Here is a 19,942-nt window from a genome sequence, read left to right as displayed (position 1 = left end):
CTCGTGGGTCTGGGCCTGTCCCAGCCGATTCTGCGGGGAAGAGTGGCGGCTGATGGAGTTGAGGCTGCCATGCCCACTGATGGAGCACTTATCTGGCCCTTCCTTGGGGAGGCTCTGGCTCAAGATGGGTTGGGAGGATGGGCGACAGCCAGCTCCCACCCCCGCGGAGGAGGAGTCAGTCAGGGAACTGCTCAGCCCATGGCTGTCGCTCCGAAATGTTTTCCGGATGCTCCCAGGTTCTGGACGCTTCCTTTGCCTTTAATCACAAAGAGAAAGGGCATTGTGATCAGGGAGCCTTGGTCCTGAGGCAGCTGGGACAAGTGGGAGAGGGGCAGGTGTTGGCACCCTGGGACCTCTGAAGGAGAGGGACACAGGGCCCGTACCCTCCTTGGTCTCACCTTCTCTTGTTCTCTCCGTATCTCTGTTCCCCTGCCACCCCAACCTCGGCAAAGGAGAACTGGATACTTACTTGGTGGTTGTAGGCTTTGAGTTCTCAAGATGTAAGGTGCTGCTGGAAAGAATGTCTGGTTAAGGGAAAGTCTCTAATGGAAGATAGATTCGTGCAAAGGCCCCTCCGTTACCTGCTTTGAACAGAAACCTTAGGCCCCAGGTAGGAGGAGAAGTGTTACCATCACCAGGGAGGTAGGACTGCTGGTCAGAGGAAGGTTAACCTTTCTAAATTTTAGCATGTCTCTCGATCCACCTGCAAGACTCTAATCACTCTGGTCTCTGGCAAGAGGATGTTGCTTATTCTGCAGACGTGGAATGGAGCCTTTTTGCAGAGCTGCAGTCCAGTGTGTGCATTTGTCTTGGTGTGCAAACACACCTCCATGGCTCCCACGTCCCCCAGTGCTGGGTTGAGCCCTGACTTTGGGTCTTTTTGTTCCAGACCTTAAGGCTCTCATATAAAGTGGCTGGCAGAATTCTGGGTCTGCTGCATAATTTCATTTTGTCTTGGAATCTGACTTTAAGGGACCTAATCTAAGAAGAAATAAAACTTCTAGTTCAGATGGCAGATGGACTGCTCTAAGCTTGCATCTACTAAGGCAGACTGGGGCTTGGGCAGGCGTTGAGGATTAAAAGAGGAAGGGTTAGAGGGTGACTCTACGGATCTGGGATTGGAGGCATGGCTGATGCTCTAAGTAGGGCTGGTCCCGGCCACTGCTGAGGTCCTCCTCCTCTTTACGTGCCTGGGGCGTGGCCCAGGACTTGGAGCAGAGTAGCCCCTGCATGAAGTTCCCTGCTCAGCAGTTTCAGTCTTGTGAGTCAGCCATTCTCAAGTGGAAAAAGGATGTTCTCGGGCTTAGAAGGCCCTGCTCTAATGACTCCTCCTCTGCAGGTTTCAGGCACATGAACTCCGACCACATCAACTCCCCTCCCTGCTCTTTCAGTGCACCCATGGCCCCACTTCTCAGTTTCCTGTACATTTGGTCTTTACCTTGCCCCCTCATGTGTCCTGAGATCTCTCAACAACCAGCATTAGTGCTTGGCACAACCGCAGATACTCAACGAATGTATGGAATTAAATAGAAACTCCACACCCTAACTGCTCTTCACCGATTTCCCTTTTCCGCCCGAGGACAACTGACTCACAAGCCTAAAAACTGCTGAGAAGGGAGATTTCGGGAGTGGCCACGGTGTGCCCAGTCCTGGGTCAGGCCCTGGGGAAGTAAAAATGATGAGGAAGGCAGAGCTCACGATTTCAAGGAACTCAGCCAGGGGGGGGCGGGGATCTGAGTGCAGTGTGAGAACCAAGAGGTACTCAAGACTGTTTTGGGGTTACAGAGTAAAGGGCACCCAGTCAGCCCCGGGGGACTCACGGGTGTCAGAAAGGCTTCCCTACAGACCTCAGTCTTTGGATTGAGTCTTAAAGGGAGAGGAGGAGTTGAGCAGGTGTGAAGGGCCAGGGGTCACAGTGAACCTGGGGTACTTGGGAAACTGATGGAGCTTGGGAGGAGTGGATGTGGCGGGCAGGAGATGAGGCTGAGAAATGGACACTCCTAAAGACTAGAGGAGCCCAGGGCTGCTGCTTGCCTGCTGACCAGCTGGTGATAGAGGACCAGAGTGATGGGGTTTGTCCTCCGACCAAGCAAGATGCCACCAAGCGAGGAGGTCAAGGGAACTGTTTGACTTTCTACCAGATGTTTCTGTTGACTATTAAGTTGTTGGAAAAGTCATGAGGCATTTTTGCATAGAAAAACACTGAAAAATATGTCACGGCTTTTCCGACGACCCAGTATTTCAGCTATGACTCCCTACAATCCCTTTATACAAATGGCATTGAATTGATGATGGCTTAAAAAATATGTCCCTATCTAATTATCTAACTCTCCCTCCGCAAACTTCGCCTTGGCTTCTGGTTAATTACAGGCTTACAAACTTATGATTGTAGGCTTCTATAATTAACATAGACTTGTAAATAAGGGAAAAATGTGATTAGCCCACAGTTACTTTTTACTAGCTTGCCCTCTCAGCAGGGCAGCATGCTAGAGGGAAATATAAAATCCTCAATTTTTTACTAGTCTGAAGTCAATGATAACTATGCCGAGTAAGTGAGCAGAATAAACCACTTTACTAACTGGAGAGTGAAAGAGATGGAAAAGAGCCACGTGTCCCAACCACTCCCCCTGCTACCGTCTGGTTGGAAAAAAGCCAAGAGATCTGGGCAAGCTGGTGTGGTTTAAAAACAACAAGCATCTTTTATTCTCCTTCCAGTCTCAGTGTCCAGAGGCTATGGTTAACAGGTTTTCAAAGTGCAAATCATTTCATTCCTCCAACGCCAGAGGGGAATAAAAACTGTACATCATCTCCAATCCATAGTCATCGGGAGCGCCCTGGGGCTTGTCATCCTGCTGGCCCTGGGCCAAGTTTCAGGGTCTGGCGGAAAGAGGTCTGTAGGCCTTGGGACTTGGTGTCTGGCCCCTTGAGATGAGATTAGTTCTCCAATAACCTGGATGCCTCTGGGGGAGGCAGCAGCAACAGGCGTGGAATCCCTCCAGACAGCCAGATCGGGCGTGGGGGGAGTGAACACTCCCGGATGTTGCTAACAGCCACAATGAAAGCTGAGGGTCAGAGGTAAGAGCCTGCTGGCCAGGAGTGGGGGTCTGCAAAGGGACTCACAGGAAAGGCTGATACACAGGGCAAAAGCAATAGGAAAAAAATGGAAAATGACTTCTCCTTGGACGGAAGGGCAGGAAGAAAGGGGAGCTTAGGATGGATGATGGGGGAAGAACTTGGGACGAAGCCCCCTGTAAGGACAGAGTGTCTCCTTTCCTCCACAGGAGTGAGTGCAGTGCAGGGGAAGAAACAAACTCGGGATCACCACGTCAACACACCTGGGGTGACATCAGCCTCGGAGAAGACACACGAGACTTTGAATCTTTGGACAGACAAGGGTTAAGGAAGACATCCAAGACTATTATTTGAGTGAGACTTGGAAAAGAGAAGGCACTGCTGAGATATTGTAGAAAACCAAGTTGTATGAAGTGACCAAGCTTTGGCCAGAAGACTGCCAGGAAGGTATGGGCTGACAGACACTGCAGGAACACACGCGGGGCACCCTGCCACAGCACGACGCAGCTGGCTGGGCACCTGGACAGGCCCGAGGCCTGCGGAGGCGTCCTGAGCCCTGTCAGCCTTGCAGCGACGAACACATGCGCACTGTTAGGCTGGGAGAGCCACGAGCCCTACGCACAGCACAGGAATGGAGCGGGGGTTAGGCTGGGGGTGAGGCGGGGTGTTGTTGCGAGTCATTCAGGGGAGCAGAAAATGAAAAGCAGCGCTTACTTGTTGATGTTTGCAAGATAAATATCGGCTACATGACCCCCACTGGGACAGCTGGCCCCCGCTCTGGCTGTCACCTTTTCTTCAGGTGGCTCAGAAATGACCTCAATCTCAGACTTGGGACTGGACCTCTCCACGACACCGTCCTCGCTGGGGGAGAAGGGGCAGGCAGGCAGGGAAGAGGGAAAACAACAACACAAAAAGCAGCGTTAAATCGGCAAGATGGCCCCCCGACACACATATCCCCGCACGTCTCTGAGGCAGCAGCGACACCTGGCTGGGCTAGCTACGTGAGCAGAGGCAGGGAAACCTAAGGGCCTTTGGAGGGCTGTTTAAATAAAAATAAATAATCCGGCTGAGTTCTGCAGGGTCCTCAGCTCCTCAGGAAACTTGCTAGGGGCCCCCTGGAGTCCAGGCAGCTGCCTTCCACCCCATGCTGCTTCCTGGGGCGGCCAGGTTGGGGCCATCTCCCGGAGGAGGAGGAGGCGGCGGCAAGTCCAGGTTGCATTTTATCTGCTGAGGTCCCGAGGACCGCCGGGTAAGGACAGTCAGCTCTGTGGAGGCTCCGGAGATGCCGGCGTCGAGGCAGGCCACCGCCACGCTCTGTCGTAGCGCACTTAGCCCCTCTTAGGGTGTCCAAGGAGGTCCCGGGCCTCTCCACTGCTCTCCTGGTCCCTCTGGCTACTGATGACAAAGAAAGCCCCTTCTCCCCACAATTCATCTTCGCTCCATCCCGCAGTGAAGGCATAATGCTAAATTTGGGAGGGTCCTGTCCACGCACAGATTGCCACCAGGCTTGCGGTGCTATCAACAGAGGCAGGATTTCCCTGCAGAACGCGCCGGGAGAGGCTGGGAGGGTGCAGACTCAGGATATCAACCTTTAAAAAATAATATTAAGGGAAGGACTAAACACACTGACAGCATCGTGTCCAAGGGAAGGGAGCTGGGGCAGGGAGGCAGGCTTGGGCGGGCCACAGTGACGCTGCTTCCGAGCGTGGGGACCAACTAACACCCCGTGCGAGGAGACGGGCGGGCCACAGTGATGCTGCTTCCAAGAGTGGGGACCAACTAACACCCCGTGCGAGGAGACCATTTGTTCCCGGATCTCCTTTTCTCTCCTCACTGCCATCTTCCCCCACATCAGCCTCATTTGGGCTAAATGAACCAGGTCACTTCCAACGAGGTGGTTTAAGCCAGATTTCTCCTAGAAAAACAACCTGTCATTTTTATTTGCAAGTAGAAAAGTGATACCAGCGGCCCAAAGGGTCGGGATGAACACAGTTATTACAAAATCAAAGAGAAGCAAACATGTTTTCCCAACCTGATCTTTCCAGTAAAGATCATTTAAAAATCCTGCATTATCAGGGGCCAGCAGGTGGCGTGGTGGTTAGGGCACTGGATTCCCACACGGCCGACCACGGTTCAAGTTCTGGACCTGATAGCTTGCTTTTTCACTTTCCCTCTCTCTGTCTCTCTCTGGTGAGTGCATATGCCCTGTAGCAGATTAAAAAAATAAATAATAATGATAAATTGAAAGAATAAATCCCATGTTATCACTCATTGGGTTTGAATATGGATGAGTGCTGGCTGGCAGATTTCTAAACCACTGGGCCGGGGTGATCTGCAAGAGGGTCACAGTGGAGGGAATAAAAAAATTTCCCCGCCAAGTCCAAGGGTGGGATAGGGTGGAGTGGGAGAACCTTTAAGGACCACCCTTGCGCCCCCTGGTGGTTATTCCCCATCACACTCCTACAGCCCCCGAAAGGAAGCCTCCCTCCCCATGGCAGCCAGGGCCCACCCCAAAGGTGCCAGGGTCCCCACGTACGTGTCTTGGACCACGATGTACTGGTGGGGGATGAGCCCGTCAATGCCATTGTGCCGGCCTTCCCACCAGTCGTCAGAAGCCCGCTGGTAGAGCAGCAGGGATGCCCCCTTCTTAAAAGACAGCTCTCGAGCTGTCCGGCCCACGTAGTCGAACTTGGCGATGGCCTCGATAGGCTCGCACTCTGAGAGGGGCAGGAAAGAAGGGAACACGTGCTGCTGAGACCTACCCCAGACTCAGGAGACTGGCAGACAAGGCCAAAGAGCTGACTTGACAGTGGCGGGGAGATCACCTAGTGTGAAAAGTAAGCCACGGAGGTAAACTGAGCAGGTCATTCCCATGTCAGCTGTGCCGTTCCTCTGAAAGCACAGGTGTCCTCTCCCTGCCTTGTCCACCTGGGCCCTCCACCTGGGCTCCCCTTCTCGCTCCCCTGCTTGAAAAACACACCGAGACACATCTCAAACACCACCTGCTTCCTGTGGTAACATTTCTGGTGTTTCCATAGCTCTAGATGCTGATCCCTGCCATCAAACTTGCCATATGTTTTCACATTATTTCTTTTCTGATTACAGAACTCCATTCATTGTGGAAAATGTATCCCACATGGCAACCAGCAGATGGCGAAATGGTTACATTGCTGGACTCCCACGACGTCTACTGTGGTTCGAGTCCTGAATCTGGCGACTTAAGACTCACACTGGGCACATGTGCATGCATGCCCAAGATCCTGAGAGGAGAATGGAGGAGAAGGGACTGTAGCGTGGCCATCCCCCTGGGGGGTGATTTCTTGTTTTCTGTCTCTCTGCCTTTCTCTGTTTCTCTGGTGAGCACATGCACCCTAAAGCAGAAATATCTCTTAAAAATAAAGTAAAAATGTATCCCACTGTTTTTTAAGTAATTTATTTATATTACCCATTCTCTCTAATAGAACGTGAGCTTTTAGTCTTGACAAAGAGAAAATAATTTGCCCAATCAATTTTCCAAGGAGCAAATTATGGAAATATATCTTGTGACCCATATAAGAAAAAATGTACATAGAAGTCATTTTGAAAAATAAAAGGAGTTGGGGCCAGCAGGTAGTGTAGTGGTTAAGGCACTGGACTCCCACATGGCTGACCACTGTTCAAGTTCCACACCTGGTGGCTTGCTTTCTCACTTTCCCTCTCTCTGTCTCTCTCTGGTCAAATTAAATAATAATAATAATAAAATAATTCTAAAAAAAGTAAAAGGAGTGGGACCAGCAGTTGGTGTAATGGCTATGTCGCTGGACTCCCATGTAGTTGACCGTGGTTCGAGTCCCGGACCCGGTGGCTTAAACTTACGCCAGGCGTGTGTGCATGAGTGCCCAAGATCCCAGGAGGAGACTGGAGGAGAGGGGACTGTGGTGTGGCCATCCCCCTCGGGGTGATTTCTCGCTTTCTGTCTCTCTGTCTTTCTGGAGAGCGCATGCGCCCTATAGCGAAAACCTCTCAAAAAAAAAAAAAAAAGTAAAAGGAGTTTACAAGTGAATTTTAATTTTTGTGTGGGCTTCTATCTCCTCATCTGTAGAATAGGGATAACACTAGTACCTTTTTCATGACACTGCTACAAGTAGTCAATGCGTTGCAATTTGTAAAAGTGCTTAGAACAGGCCTGACCCATAGTAAGTGCTATGTGTGTGTTAGTCACTGTTATCTTCATCTGTTCTAGGCTGCGGGTGGGGCTCAGGGAGCATAAGAAGACTCCAGAAACTTGACACCTGAGATGAAAGTCAGATATTCTTGGCAGTAGAGAAAAAGGCTGCCTAAAAACAAGACCATGCCTGGGCAGCCCTGGCGGATCTGCTCCTGATTGGGCAGGGTTGTAGATTTCATTACAAATCAGACCAGAGAAGGGCTGTCAAAATATCGCACTCCTGGTTCCTTACAGCCTTGGGGTACAACGCTTAACCTCTCTGACCTGTGTTTTCTCCACTATAAAATAGCAGGGTATCTATTTCACGGGGATAAGGGTATAACACATAAAAAGCCTCTAACGATGTGGAGTGCAGAGTAGGCGCTAACCCAATATTGATTTCCCTAGTTCATCAACACCCTCTCCTAATGTCGCAACTGATCATCCTAGAACATCAGCATCTAAATACACCGTCCTAACACTTTTCTCCTTTGAAACTCAGCCTAGAACTGCAGAATTCCCAGCAAGGCAGGAAGGAGGGCAGGTTCTGCAGACTGTGCCATTTTGTACTCGTTCCCAGAAAATTCGGAGGCCCCTTTTCAGCTTCTAAGACTTCCAGAGCCTGAGCGCTCCAGGAATGGAGGTGTGGAAATGCTGGAAGGAAAGGGGAATGTGCTGGCTGGACAGACCCTCATAAATCATGCGTGCTGCGAGGGCCCGAGGGTGACAGGCCAGAGTTCCAGCCCCGGTGCACACCCTGCAGGCTGCTCTGCGCTCATGTCTGTACTGTACTCTGCAAAGGGTCAGTTCTTCCATTTGGCAGGCACGAGGCTGTTACGGTTTCCTGTACCCTCAAGCCCCCTCCCCTCTGGCTTGTTTCTGGTGGGTCCTTGATCTTCGGCTTCCCTATTCCGCAGGCTCACTGTTTTCCAAATGAGTTCTCCTTGTTGGTCTCCAGCCATCCACAGGAGTCTGGCTGTGATAAGGGACCCATATCATGTTGGATCCAGGCCAGACAGGGAACTGGGAAGTAGGGCAAGAAGGGTGAAAGGCTCGTTCTTCACCTCTGGTTTCATTCAGAGACCATTCTCTCTGGGCAAGCGGGCTCTCTCTCCAAAGAAGAAATGAAAATGAGAGACAGGGGTGCCTTCTGCCTGTCCTCGGGGACCACTGAGCAGGAAGCCTCATCAGCACACAGGATGTCTAATCATTTCCTCTGCTTTACCTCCCCGGGCCCCCGTGACCAAGAGCGGGGCCCCCTACCGTCATCACTTGTGTGGTGCTCTGTGGTCACATCCTGGGTTGAGTCTTCAGCCGAGGTAGTCTCTCCGTGAGGGCTATCACTGCAAGAGAAGAGTGACCGGGACATCAGGATTTGTTTACCAAACTCTCGTCTTCCTCTTTGGATAACGTCCTTGGCACAAGGGCACGGACTCCACCTTCTGCTCTCTGTACCCTAACAGCACACACCAGACAGATGCTCGTGAGGAAATACAAGGCTACCAGGGTTCTTCTTGAGACTACTAGAGATTTAGATCATTTGGGGAAGGAAAAAAAAAAAAAAACCCTTTTGAATTTATATAATACATACTTCAAAAAATACAGGATAATTTCATTCCTCAAGGGCTGCTTCTCTATGTGAATTCCTTGCTGGTTCTCAAGGAGGAGCCATGACAGAAAGGAAGCACTGCATTTTACAGTTAATACAACTGGATCTGAAATCCAGCTCTGACCCACGGTAGCTGTGTGACCCTAGGCAAGTTACTTAATCTCTTTAAGCCTCAACTACCTCGGCTCTCCACTGAGGGTAATGATGTGAACACCTTACAGAGCGGCTCTCCACTGAGGGCAATGATGTGAACACCTCACAGAGCGTATGAGAATTGGGTAAAATCATGTAGCGGCGTTTGGCACAGAGGGAGGGGCTTCCTAGGTGGCGCTTCCTTTCTTCTTTCTCCTTTTGCCTGCCAGTTGGTTGCTTTGTGGTTCAGCCCACCTACTGGTGAGAAATGCGGGGTGAGTCACAGGAGGGGTAGGAAACAGAAGTCAGGGAAGAAGAATCTGCTGTGGGCTCGACTCAGACTCTGCAAGAAGGTAGAAGATAGACACTGGGTCAAGTTCTTCAAAAACCTCATGGAATCAAAATGATCTAGGATCAAGAGAACCAAGCCTGGCCAGGGAAGTTACTAGGCAAGTCATTTCTACTCCTGATCTCCATGTTTGTGGACTTCAGAGTACGTGGGGAGGGCCATCAAGAATTTACTTCTGGAAAAGTAGAGAACTCCTGTTCATCCTACAGTTTCTCTCTCTGGCAGTGGGTTGTAACCAGCAGGCCCTTCCGGGTAGTTCTGTAGCAGCCCCATGGCCCACACAACCCACAGCCTGGCTGCAGTTTCTACCTTCGAGCCCCATGGCCCCTCCCACCCCATATGATGGGTCCTCCATTCCTGGGAAGTTCCTTAAAGACCAGGTGACCAGTTCAGACTCAGGCCATACGGAATAAGTCAGTTTCAAGGAAGCTTCCAGACTCTGGACAACATCAATAGGGATTCTTCTTTGTCAAAAAATGTAGGCAGAATTTCTCACTGTATTCTGGGCCTAAAAGCCCTCTAATGAGTTTGACGATGTTCTGGAAAGCCTTGGGCCCTCCAGAGGTGCATAGGGCAAAGGCAAACTTCACCCCAAGGCTTTGAGTTCATGTCCATGGCCATCTACCAAGGCAAGAGTTCTAAAAATCCAGGGAGCCCTGGAGGACTCTTTACAAAACAGATTTCTCTGCTCCCAGATTTTCTAAGTCAGTAGGTCTGGGTGGAGAAGGGACTTGCATTTCTAATGTGTCCCATGTGACATAGGTGCTGTGGTCCAAGAGTCCTACTTTGAAGACTGCTGCTCTGTGGTGAAGGCATGATGATGCTTTTCAAGGTCCCTTCTAGGCCTAAAATCATCCCATGCTTCTCAAGTTCCACACCCCTATCCAGCAGCACTCCACAGGCCACTGGTACCTGAGGTCTCAGATGAAGCCCACCATGCCACCCAGCAGGCAGTCCTAGGACACTGGGTTCCAGTTTTGGGGCTGGAAAACATGGTGAGATGGATGTGGCTCTCCTCCCACAGTGGCCTGGAGGCCAAATGGCCTGGTGCTCCTTCCCTGTTCTTCTGGTTCCTCAGATTCTCAGGCTCCACCTTCCCTTTTGCTACCCCTTGCTCACCTCCTGTATCAGAGCTCACTCTGCTAGCATGTCTCTCTCTTCCCAAAAAGGGGAGAGAAGAGGCCTGAAGCCTGCTGAGTGGGCATGAATCTGGCAGCTGGAAGTTCCCTCTCAATTCAAGGTCACTGGCTCCCGCTCCATAGGTGCTCCAGCCTGTGGTAGGCTGACAGCTTATGGCTTTTCCAGGGGCTGCTGATAAATGTCGGATGCACAACAAACAGGGGGGCCGGGGAGAACACCTTGGAGAAAGCTGAAGGTGCCACCTGCCTGTCTGTGCCCATGAACCACGCCGTCTGGGGCTCTGTCTGCTCCACTGAGCTGGGATCAGGGCAGCGCTTGGGGGCAGACATTCGGCCTAACCCTGGAAGGAGGTTAAGGCAAAAATTGGGAACACTACAACCCTTTGCCACTCAGGCAAGGGGGACTCGACTTTCCATGTCACATGCCTGGAGCTCACTGGGCAGTTGGCTGAGCCCTGCACTGAACATGAACCTCTGTGGTCACCACCAACCACCTGCCAATGACGAAAAGCCTTATCTCCAAGCCGGCTGGCCTGGGTTCCTCCAGCTTGGCTCCAACACCCAGCACAGTAGAGAAGGGTGAGGTTGGGCTATCACTGATATTATTGCATTCACAGAAGGATGAATGTCATTGTCTTCAGTCCTGGGGCAGGAGGCTCTTTGGTGGGGATCAGGGAGAAGCATGGACCAATTGGCCTCTGAGTAAACAACCTCCCCTGCCCTCCCCTGCCTCAGTCGATAGCAATGGGGCTGACCGAATTGGTTCCAGATGTTGAATTCAGAAGGAATCTGCTTTGGGCTGGCTTGTGCTTGCAGTTCAGGCTGAAACACTATTTAAGGGAAGAAGGCAGAGGGAGCAGGAGGCGGAGATAAGGGACATTAGGGATTCTGAGGGAGAGGCAGTTGTCTCCAGGCTTAGTGGGCAGTACCATGGTGGGCAGTATAGACAAGAGACTGGGTTGAATCCCCATCACTGTGGTGGCTGGAACACTGTCACTAGCCTCTCTGGATTGCAGAGGCTTCATCTATAAAGTGGAAATGGTGATTTGTTATTTGTCAAATAAATTCATTATTTCCTAGAGGCCTAGCAAAGATGTGTCCTGGTGAGTCCTTGAGGAGCTCTGTGCCCGAGCTAGGTCATGAGAAACCCTGCACTGCAGAATGAACCTGCCTCGGGGAGGGGACGGCACTAGCCTGCTGACCATGCAGCTAGCCCCTCTTTGTCTTCACGGGTTTCTGAAGTCATTCTAAAGTGTCACCTTACAAATTCACGGCCAGAAAATTACACCCCAGGCCTAAACTCTGCCTAGTAAGAATGGGGTTCCCTGGGATCCGGGGCTGTTTATTTCACAGTACACTGCATGGAGTAGAAGCCCGAGCGACCCTGTGGACTTAGGAACAGCATGCAGCTCTACGAACAACCTCAAAGTCTACTTCCCTGGAGATTATCCATATCACCATTGGTGGTGTGCTCATAATTTTCAGAATGTCACAGAAAAAGGGAAGTGGCATGAAAGGCACTTATTCTGTAGGTGGGGCTGAAATCGGAGCCTGCCTATACCACCCCAGACCCTGGCAGCCTGAAAAGTCTGGGAGTGGAGGCTGAAAGGGTCTGGGTGCTTCCCTCTGGTTTTCGCTTGGCCATCTGGCCCCTGTGCCACTGTGTGGTGGTGACGCCCTCCCTCCTCCAGCCCCGAGCCCCCTACCAGTAATCCTCCATGCTGCCTCCTCTGCTGTAGACAGGGCCCTCCAGCTCCCTGGGGTTGGGGAAGATGTTCTCGTGCTGGATGATGATGGTTTTGATCAGCTCATTCACGTGGGCTTGGCAGGACACCTGGTCGTGGCCCTCCGGCACTGACATCAGCGAGGGCCCGAAGCAGATGGCGAGGTTGTAGGGGTCCATCATGTTCTCTTCACTGAACTGTGACAAACTGCAGGAGAAGGGAAAGGGCAAGCTGGAAAGCTCTCACATGAATGCCCAGAAAACACAATTGCAGGAGGCACTGCCAACAGCAAAAGCAGAAGGTCCACAAACTGCCACCTGCCTTCTGTGCGCTAGAGGCCTTCCAGAAAGTCAGCTGGGAGAATGACCGGCAGGATGGTCATTCAGGAGCCAGGGGAAGGCAAGGTGGAGGTACCGGCTGGCAGCTGTAACCCTTCGTCTCTCTCCAGCTCCTCATTCAAGTCCTACTCACCACCCCATCCTTACCCCACACCCGACCTGACCCAGCAAAGCCACCCTGCCTTGAGAACCGGCCGCTTTGCAGGACCGAATATGGTCCCCACTGGCCTCTGGGCTTCCAGAGCAGAAGGAAGTCTCGTGCTGTCCTGGTAGTGGTGTGTCCGAAGACGGGCACTGTGCAGCGTGTGCCTTCCAGCATAGCAAAATAATCACATTAGTAAGGATATTCTATTCCAGCCTCGAGACTTACTTTAAAAAATAGCCAACTGATTAGTTTTGTATTCCATCAGGCAAATTTCTTTCTGGAGCAGCTAATGCAATTGTTTTGCACTTTCATAATATCCTCCTCTATTACTACAGTCGGGATTTATTCAGGAAAAGGTCAGCATGCTGTTCGGCTTCTGCTCGGGCTTCCTCTAGATGCAGGCTGACTTCATTATTGGATATTTATTTATTCTGGGAACTCCCCCTTCTCAGCCAGCAGCTGCTCCAGCCACACCCCCAGCCTTGGCTAAGGACCCAAGGCCTTCGATGAACCACCACGCCAGATGCGTTTCCCATTGGCCCTTGGCTGTCCAGGCATGGAGGACTGGGCCAGCTTCGGATAAATCCCCTCACAGCAAGCAGAGCTGTAAGCTCGGCTGAGAAGTCTGGCCTCCCTTGTGGGCATCAGCAGAAAGTCCCTAGCAACCAATTCTGACATTTCCTGGGAAGAAACTCAAGCCCTCTGATGCCGAACGGAGAGGCCTGAACTCGGCTGTCTTCATCTGAGAAGAGGGTGGAGTTTATTTCTAGAGTTAGCCACATCCAGACTCACATTACAAAGCTACTTTCTCCATAACCCAATGGCTCTCTCTTCTCCTGGGGATTCTCAGATGTACCTGTCCCTTTGAGAACTATTAGGCTGTCAGGAAAGTCATGCTGTATCTTTCTATGCAAAAATGTGTCATGGCTTTCCTGACAACCCAGTAATACTACAGATGCCATTGAATGTCAAAAGAAGAGAGTTGAGGGACCCGTAGTTAGCATAATGGCTATGTCGCTGGACTCCCACGTAGTGGACCACGGTTCGCGTCCCGGACCTGGTGGCTTAAACTCACCCTGGGCGCGTGTGTGTGCGTGCCCAAGATCCTGAGAGGAGAATGGAGGAGAAGAGATTGTGGCGTGGCCATCTCCCCTGGGGGGTGATTTCTTGCTTTCTATCTCTCTGTCTCTCTCTGTCTGTCTGGCGAACTCACGCGCCCTATAGCAAAAACCTCTCCAAAAAAAAAAAAAAAAGAAGAGAGTTGAGAATCACCATTCTCAAACATGATGGAGGCAATGGGGGTGGGGGTGGGGGGAGGTTATAGATCTCAGTGGCTGGACTGCTTCACAAGCGTTCTTAAAGATTTAATTTTATAATCCTTTCCTGAATCTCAAGTTAAAAGGAAGCAGGACTTAAAAAAGTCTAGGGAAAGTTTCTAAATCTACTTCTTGGTCAAAGTACAAGTGCAGAGAGACAGGACAGATAATTACTTTGGTCACCTCCGTGGAGGTAACTGAAGCATAGGGTGTCACTAGACTAAAGCTGTCGCCAGTTCCTGGCTAGCCAGTTTCTAGCGTCATGGAGAGACAGAAAAAAGGAAGGCCCTGTTTCTTTAGTGCGATCTGACAGTTTGGGTTACATGAAAGAAAATCAGTATTCCAGGGCAGCCCAGTGGCTAGAGGGACATCAACTCCAGCTCTGAGAGTCCCCTGTTGGAGCTCTGTGAGAGGCGAGAATGTGACGCCGCCGGAGGTCGGGACCGTTCCATAGGTGGCTACGACGGCCAGAGACTTATGGAGGATGTAGCTTCGTGAGTCCATCCTCCACCTTCCCACATCTATCAATCAGCTTCTTCTGCCCTTTCATGAATCTGGATCCACTTCTCTCTTTTTTTAAAATATTTTTGTCACAGTGTGTGTGCTCACCAGGGGTGGGAGGGGAGAGAAAGTGAGAAATCACCTTCCAACAGGGATGGCCACGCTGCAATCCCTTCTCTTCTATTCTCTTAGGATTTGGGGCACATGTGCACATACACACACTGGCATGTTTTTCAAGTTACCTGGTCTGGAACTTGAACCGTGGAGTCAGCCACATGGGATTCAGTGCCTTAACTGTCACACACCTGCTGATCCAATCCAGATCCCTTTTCTCATTCTCATCGAAGGATCTCATTTAGACCAAAGTCCTTTTATCCTTTCCAGTCTACAATGGGAACATTTTCTCTTTCTTTAGGGGTTAAAGCAACGACTCTTAACTCTTCGGGGGACATGGGCTCTTTCAAGAATCTGACAAAAACTAGCATTTCTTCTCCTCCCAAAACTCATGGACGTGCACATACAAAAGCACACAACTTTATGTAACATATCATGGTGTTAAATCAGGTTGAATCTCTTATCTGAAATACTTGGGACTAGAAGTTTTTGGATTTTTAAAATATTTTTGGAATATTTGTACATGCATAATGAGATATCATGAGAACTGGCCTCCACACTAAACCCAACATTTAAAAATATTTCACACTTATTACACACATAGTCTGAAGATAATTTCATACTATATTTTTGTATTACAGTATTCAAAAAATGTCAGATTTTGAGGGCATTTCAGATTTTGAATTCTCAGACTAGGGATGCTTAACCTGTCATCTCTGAAAACAACTGAGGATATGCCTAGTATGAAATCTCAAACACTGTTGTTGTTTTTTAATTGCCAGAGGGTGTATGCACAGCCAGAGAGAGACAGAGAAACAGAGAGAGAAAGAACCCCCACCACGGTGTGGTCACGCTGCAGTCCCTTCTCCATTTCTCCATCCTGTCAACAATTTGAGCGTGCGTGCACGCGCGCGCGCACACACACACACACACACACACACACACATGCACCACTTGGGGTATTTCTCAAGCCTCTAGGACTATAATCAAACCAAGGTCAGCCATGTGAATTCCAGATCCCTCAAGCCTTAGGCCATGGGAAGGGCCAGAATTTTATTTTTTTTAAAAAAGGTCTAAAATGAAGCCAGCAGGTAGTATAGAGGTTAAGGAGTTGGACTCCCACACGCCAACTGTAGTTCGAGTCCTGGACTCGGTAGCTTGAAAATCATGCTGGGCACGTGTGTATATGTGCCTAAAATCCCAAGAGGAGAATGGGGGAGGAGGGATTGTGGTGTAGCCATTTCCCTGAGGGGTGATTTTTCACTTTCTCTCTCACTGTCTATATCTCTGTCTCTCTCTCCAGCAAGCACACACACCACACCCTATGGCAAAAAGAGAAAAAAGAGAGGAAGAGAGAGAGTGCGAGAAAGTGAGACACACCTTTCCAGGGTGGATGGCCATGAGATCCCTTCTCCCCCATTTGCCTCCAGGGATTCGGGACAGCGAGATTTTCAAGCCACAGGGTCTGGGACTTCAACTGCAAAGTCAGCCATACGGGATCAGGCTGCCTTAGCCTTCATGTCACCTGCTGACCTGCCTGGCTGCTTCTTTTTTGAGGGGGGGAGGAGGTTTTTGCTATAGGGCGCGTGTGCTTGCCAGAAAGAGAGAAATCACTCCCTAGGGGAGATGGCCACTCTGCAATCCCTTCTCCTCCATTCTCTTCAGATCTTGGGCACACATGAACACATGACCGGCGTGAGTTTAAGCCACCAGGTCCAGGACTTGAACCACAACTGACCACATGGGAGTTCAGCAATGAAGCCATTAGGCCATCTGCTGGTCCCTTGACTGCTTCTTGATATGGGACCCTTGATTCTAGTCAGGGAGTAGAAGATAGGGCTGTGGACATATGGCAGGAATTAATTTGTAGGAACAATGACCCATCCTCTTCTCCCAATTGGCATTATCTAACAAGCTGAGGGCTCTAGATCTCAAAATCAAAACCTTAAATTTTCAGATAGCACTAAGTTTTAGACAGCTTGTTTTAAATATATGACACTTCACTAAAAGGCCCTCAACTTCCCAGGCCCCAGAAGTTGGACTTGGCAATCATCAGTAGACTATGGGAAAGATATTAGGCCACATGGCTCATCTTAGGGTTGAGAAGGATGAGGACGAGTTGTATGATTCACCACAACCCCAGGCAAGACACGAGGCTGAGAAACCATCAGACTTAAAGCTTTCTCAAGAGGAGATGCCACAACTTCCCTTTCTACATCTGTGATTCAACAGCCTGCCCTGACCTCCCCACAAGGCTCTTCAAGGGACCAGAAGAAAAAGTTAACTCTGGCTGCTTCTTTCTGGTGGCCCTCCAAAGGCCTTTCCCCATCCTCCATGCTCCTCACATCTCCCCATCAGCTTGCCTCTGGCCCTGTGTTCTGACCTCCTCCCTGGGCAGTAAATTCTGTCCGCTCTCACCTCCTTAAGAGCCTCACTCCAATAGCAGTCCTTGCTTACTGCTCTTTCCTTCATCATTAGGTCTTCTCTACCAGGTCATTCCAGCAAGTATACAAACATGCAACAATACTTCCCATCTTAAAAGCAAAATCCTCCCTTGGGATGGCCCCATAGCCTACTGGTTAAGGAAGCTGAATTCACATGGCTAATGGCTCAAATCCTGGTCCTGGCAGCTTGAGAAACAGGCCAGGCGTGTGTGCATGCATGCCCCAAATCCTGCAGAATGGAGACACGGAGAAGGGATAGTGGTGTGATCATGCTCCACTGCGGGGAGTTTTCTCCCTCTCCCACTCTCTCTCCCTCCCCACGAGCACGCTCTCTCTCTCTGATGAACACACACATTCTCTGACAATTACAAAAAAGAGGAAGAGAGGGAACCAGCGGTTAGTGTAATGGCTATAGTGCTGGACTCCAACGTAGTCGACCCGGACCTGGTGGTTTAAAACTCATGCCGGGCGCGTGTGTGTGCATACCCAAGAGCCCGAGAGGAGAATGGAGGAGGAGGGATTGCAGCATGACCATCCCCCCTGGGGGGGGATTTCTTGCTTTCTGTCTCTCTCTCTCTCTCTGTCTGTCTGGCGAGTGCACGTGCCCTATAGGGGGGGGAAAAAAAAAAAAAAACCCCTCCAAAAAAAAAAAAAGAGGAAGAGACACCAGAGCTCTCTCTAAGCGTGCACAGAGGAAAGGCCTTGCAGTGACACAGTGGGAAGGTGGCCTTCTACAAGCCACGCAGAGACGCCTCACCAGAAACCAGCCCCAGCCCTGCTTGGACTTGATCTTGGACGGTGATCTAGAACGGAGAGGAAGTAAATTCCTGTTGTTCAAGCCAGCCTGCGGTATTTTGTTATGGCAGCCCTAGTGGGTAAATATATTTTTCCCCTGGTCTGTCCTCTGACTTACGTGTGCTTTATTGTAGTAAAACACACATAGCATGGGGCTAGGAGGTAGCATAGTGGTTATGGTGGTTATGGTGTTGGACTTCCACATGGCTGACTGCAGTTCGAGTCTTGGGTCCAGGGGAGGGTTTGGCATGTTGTGTGTGCATGCCCAAAATACTGAGAGAAGAACGGAGGAGAAGGGATTGTAGTATGGCCATCCCCCTGGGGGGTGATTTCTCACTTTCTCTCTCTCTTTGTGTCTCTGGTAAGTACACATGCCTTCTAACAAAACTCTCTAAAAAACAAACAAACAAACCAAAACCAAAACCAAAACCAAAACATACATATTTTAAAGTATACAATTCAATGGTATTCGGGGTTGTGCCACTATGACCACTATCTAACCTCAGAACAATTTCATCACGATACCCATTAAGCAGTGATTTCCCTATTCCTTCCTCTAGCCCTGAATCTTTTTTCTTTTTTTTTTTTTTAACCAAGAACCTACTTTCTGTCTCTTAGGACTTGCCTGTTCTAGACAATTGCATATAAATGGAATCAAATGATATAGGTGGCTTCTTTTCTTTCTTTCTTTCTTTCTTTCTTTCTTTCTTTCTTTCTTTCTTTCTTTTCTTTTTTTTTTGATAGGGGTTTCTGCCTTAGGGCATATGTACTCACCAAAGAGAGAGAGAGAGAGAGACAGAGACAGTGAGAGGGAAAGTAAGAAATCACTCCCCAGGGCAGATGGCCATGCTGCAATCCCTTCTACTCCATTCTCCTCCCGGGATCTTGGGCACACACACACACATGTCCAGTGTGAGTTTAAGCCACCGGGTCCAGCACTTGAACTTTGGTCAGCCATGTGGGAGTCCAGTGACATAACTGCTAGGTTATCACTGGCACCAAGTCTGGCTTCTACCACTCAGCATGTTTCTGAGGTTCAGCCATGTTGCAATATCTATTGGTGTTTATTCCTTTTTATGGCTAAATAATAATGGATAGGCCACACTTTGCTTATCCATTCACCTGCACTCCATTTCTCTTGATCTGACACCAGTGAGATTCTGGCCCTCCCATTCCACCAAGTCAGCACTCGTCCAGGTCACCAGTGATATCCATGCTGCTAAGTCAACTCTCAGGCCTTTTCTCAGCTGACCTACGGGGTCGCGTAACTTAGTTTATCACATGTTCCTTGAAATACATTTACCACATGGTGCTGGAACACTGTTCTCTCATGGCTGTGCTTCTACACTACCGCCCACTGTCTCTGCTCAGAGAGGCACGCCCTGACCAGGGTATATTAAAGAGCAAACCCTCACCTCGTGTCGAGCACTTTCTAGGCCCCCCTGATCTGTCCTCTGACATACGTGTGTGCTCATTTACAGTCTGTCTTCCCCCGTGTAAATGCCACGAGGACAAAGATCTCGATAATCAACACTGTTAATATGGCCGGCACCTAAGACAGGGCCTGGCACACAGCAAATGCTTAACAAATACATGTGCAGTAAATGAATGAATAAATACATGAGCATCTGCGAATCTCCCAGAAAAATCTAGCCACATTTCTACTTGTCCATCTGCACAGAGCAGCCCAAACACTCTGTGCAAAAGTCAGAAGAGCAGCCCATACCCATTCTCTTCGAATCAGAGATGGGAGAGCTTTAGAGGAAGACTCAGCTTTTCAGGAAGGACAGCACTATGAATCACTCTTCCAGATGGCAGGGCAAGGGCTGAGGGCCCACAGCAGTGCTTCTCAGACCTCGAGGTGCATGTGACTCAGGACATCTCGTTGAGATGCAGGTGCCGAGTCCGAGGTCTGGAGGGAGGGATGGGGCTAAGATTCTGCATTTCTTTTTTCTTGTCGTTTCTTTTCAAAAAATATTTTATTTGAAAAACACTTGAAATGAGCTCTACAATCTTAACAAGTTTTGGACAGTACATCGCTGTGAGTATAGGTACGAAGCTGTACATCATTTAGTATT

General features: G+C 49.9%; 1 protein-coding gene across 5 annotated transcripts in view; it reads right to left on the bottom strand.

Annotated features, from left to right (window-relative positions):
- The window catches only part of SRGAP2 (SLIT-ROBO Rho GTPase activating protein 2), a 288,633-nt gene that overhangs the window by 6,345 nt on the left and 262,346 nt on the right, over positions 1 to 19,942 (bottom strand). For 2 of the 5 annotated variants that reach the window (XM_006159270.3, XM_006159271.3), the window contains exons 17-21: positions 12,194 to 12,418; positions 8,522 to 8,601; positions 5,609 to 5,789; positions 3,787 to 3,933; positions 50 to 256 (exon numbers count right to left, since the gene is read on the bottom strand). In XM_006159270.3, coding sequence (XP_006159332.1) covers positions 50 to 256; positions 3,787 to 3,933; positions 5,609 to 5,789; positions 8,522 to 8,601; positions 12,194 to 12,418 — 840 coding nt within the window. Of the gene's footprint in view, positions 1 to 49; positions 257 to 469; positions 509 to 2,674; positions 3,044 to 3,786; positions 4,662 to 5,608; positions 5,790 to 8,521; positions 8,602 to 12,193; positions 12,419 to 19,942 lie in introns of those variants that run through there. The other 3 variants (XM_014591898.2, XM_006159269.3, XM_014591900.2) reach the window with 3 other exon arrangements.

The sequence above is a fragment of the Tupaia chinensis genome, unplaced genomic scaffold, assembly GCF_000334495.1.
Source record: "Tupaia chinensis unplaced genomic scaffold, TupChi_1.0 Scaffold000627_1, whole genome shotgun sequence".
NCBI lineage: Eukaryota > Metazoa > Chordata > Mammalia > Scandentia > Tupaiidae > Tupaia > Tupaia belangeri.
The sequence above is the reverse complement of the archived record's forward strand: the minus strand, read 5'-3'. Positions and strand labels throughout refer to the sequence as shown.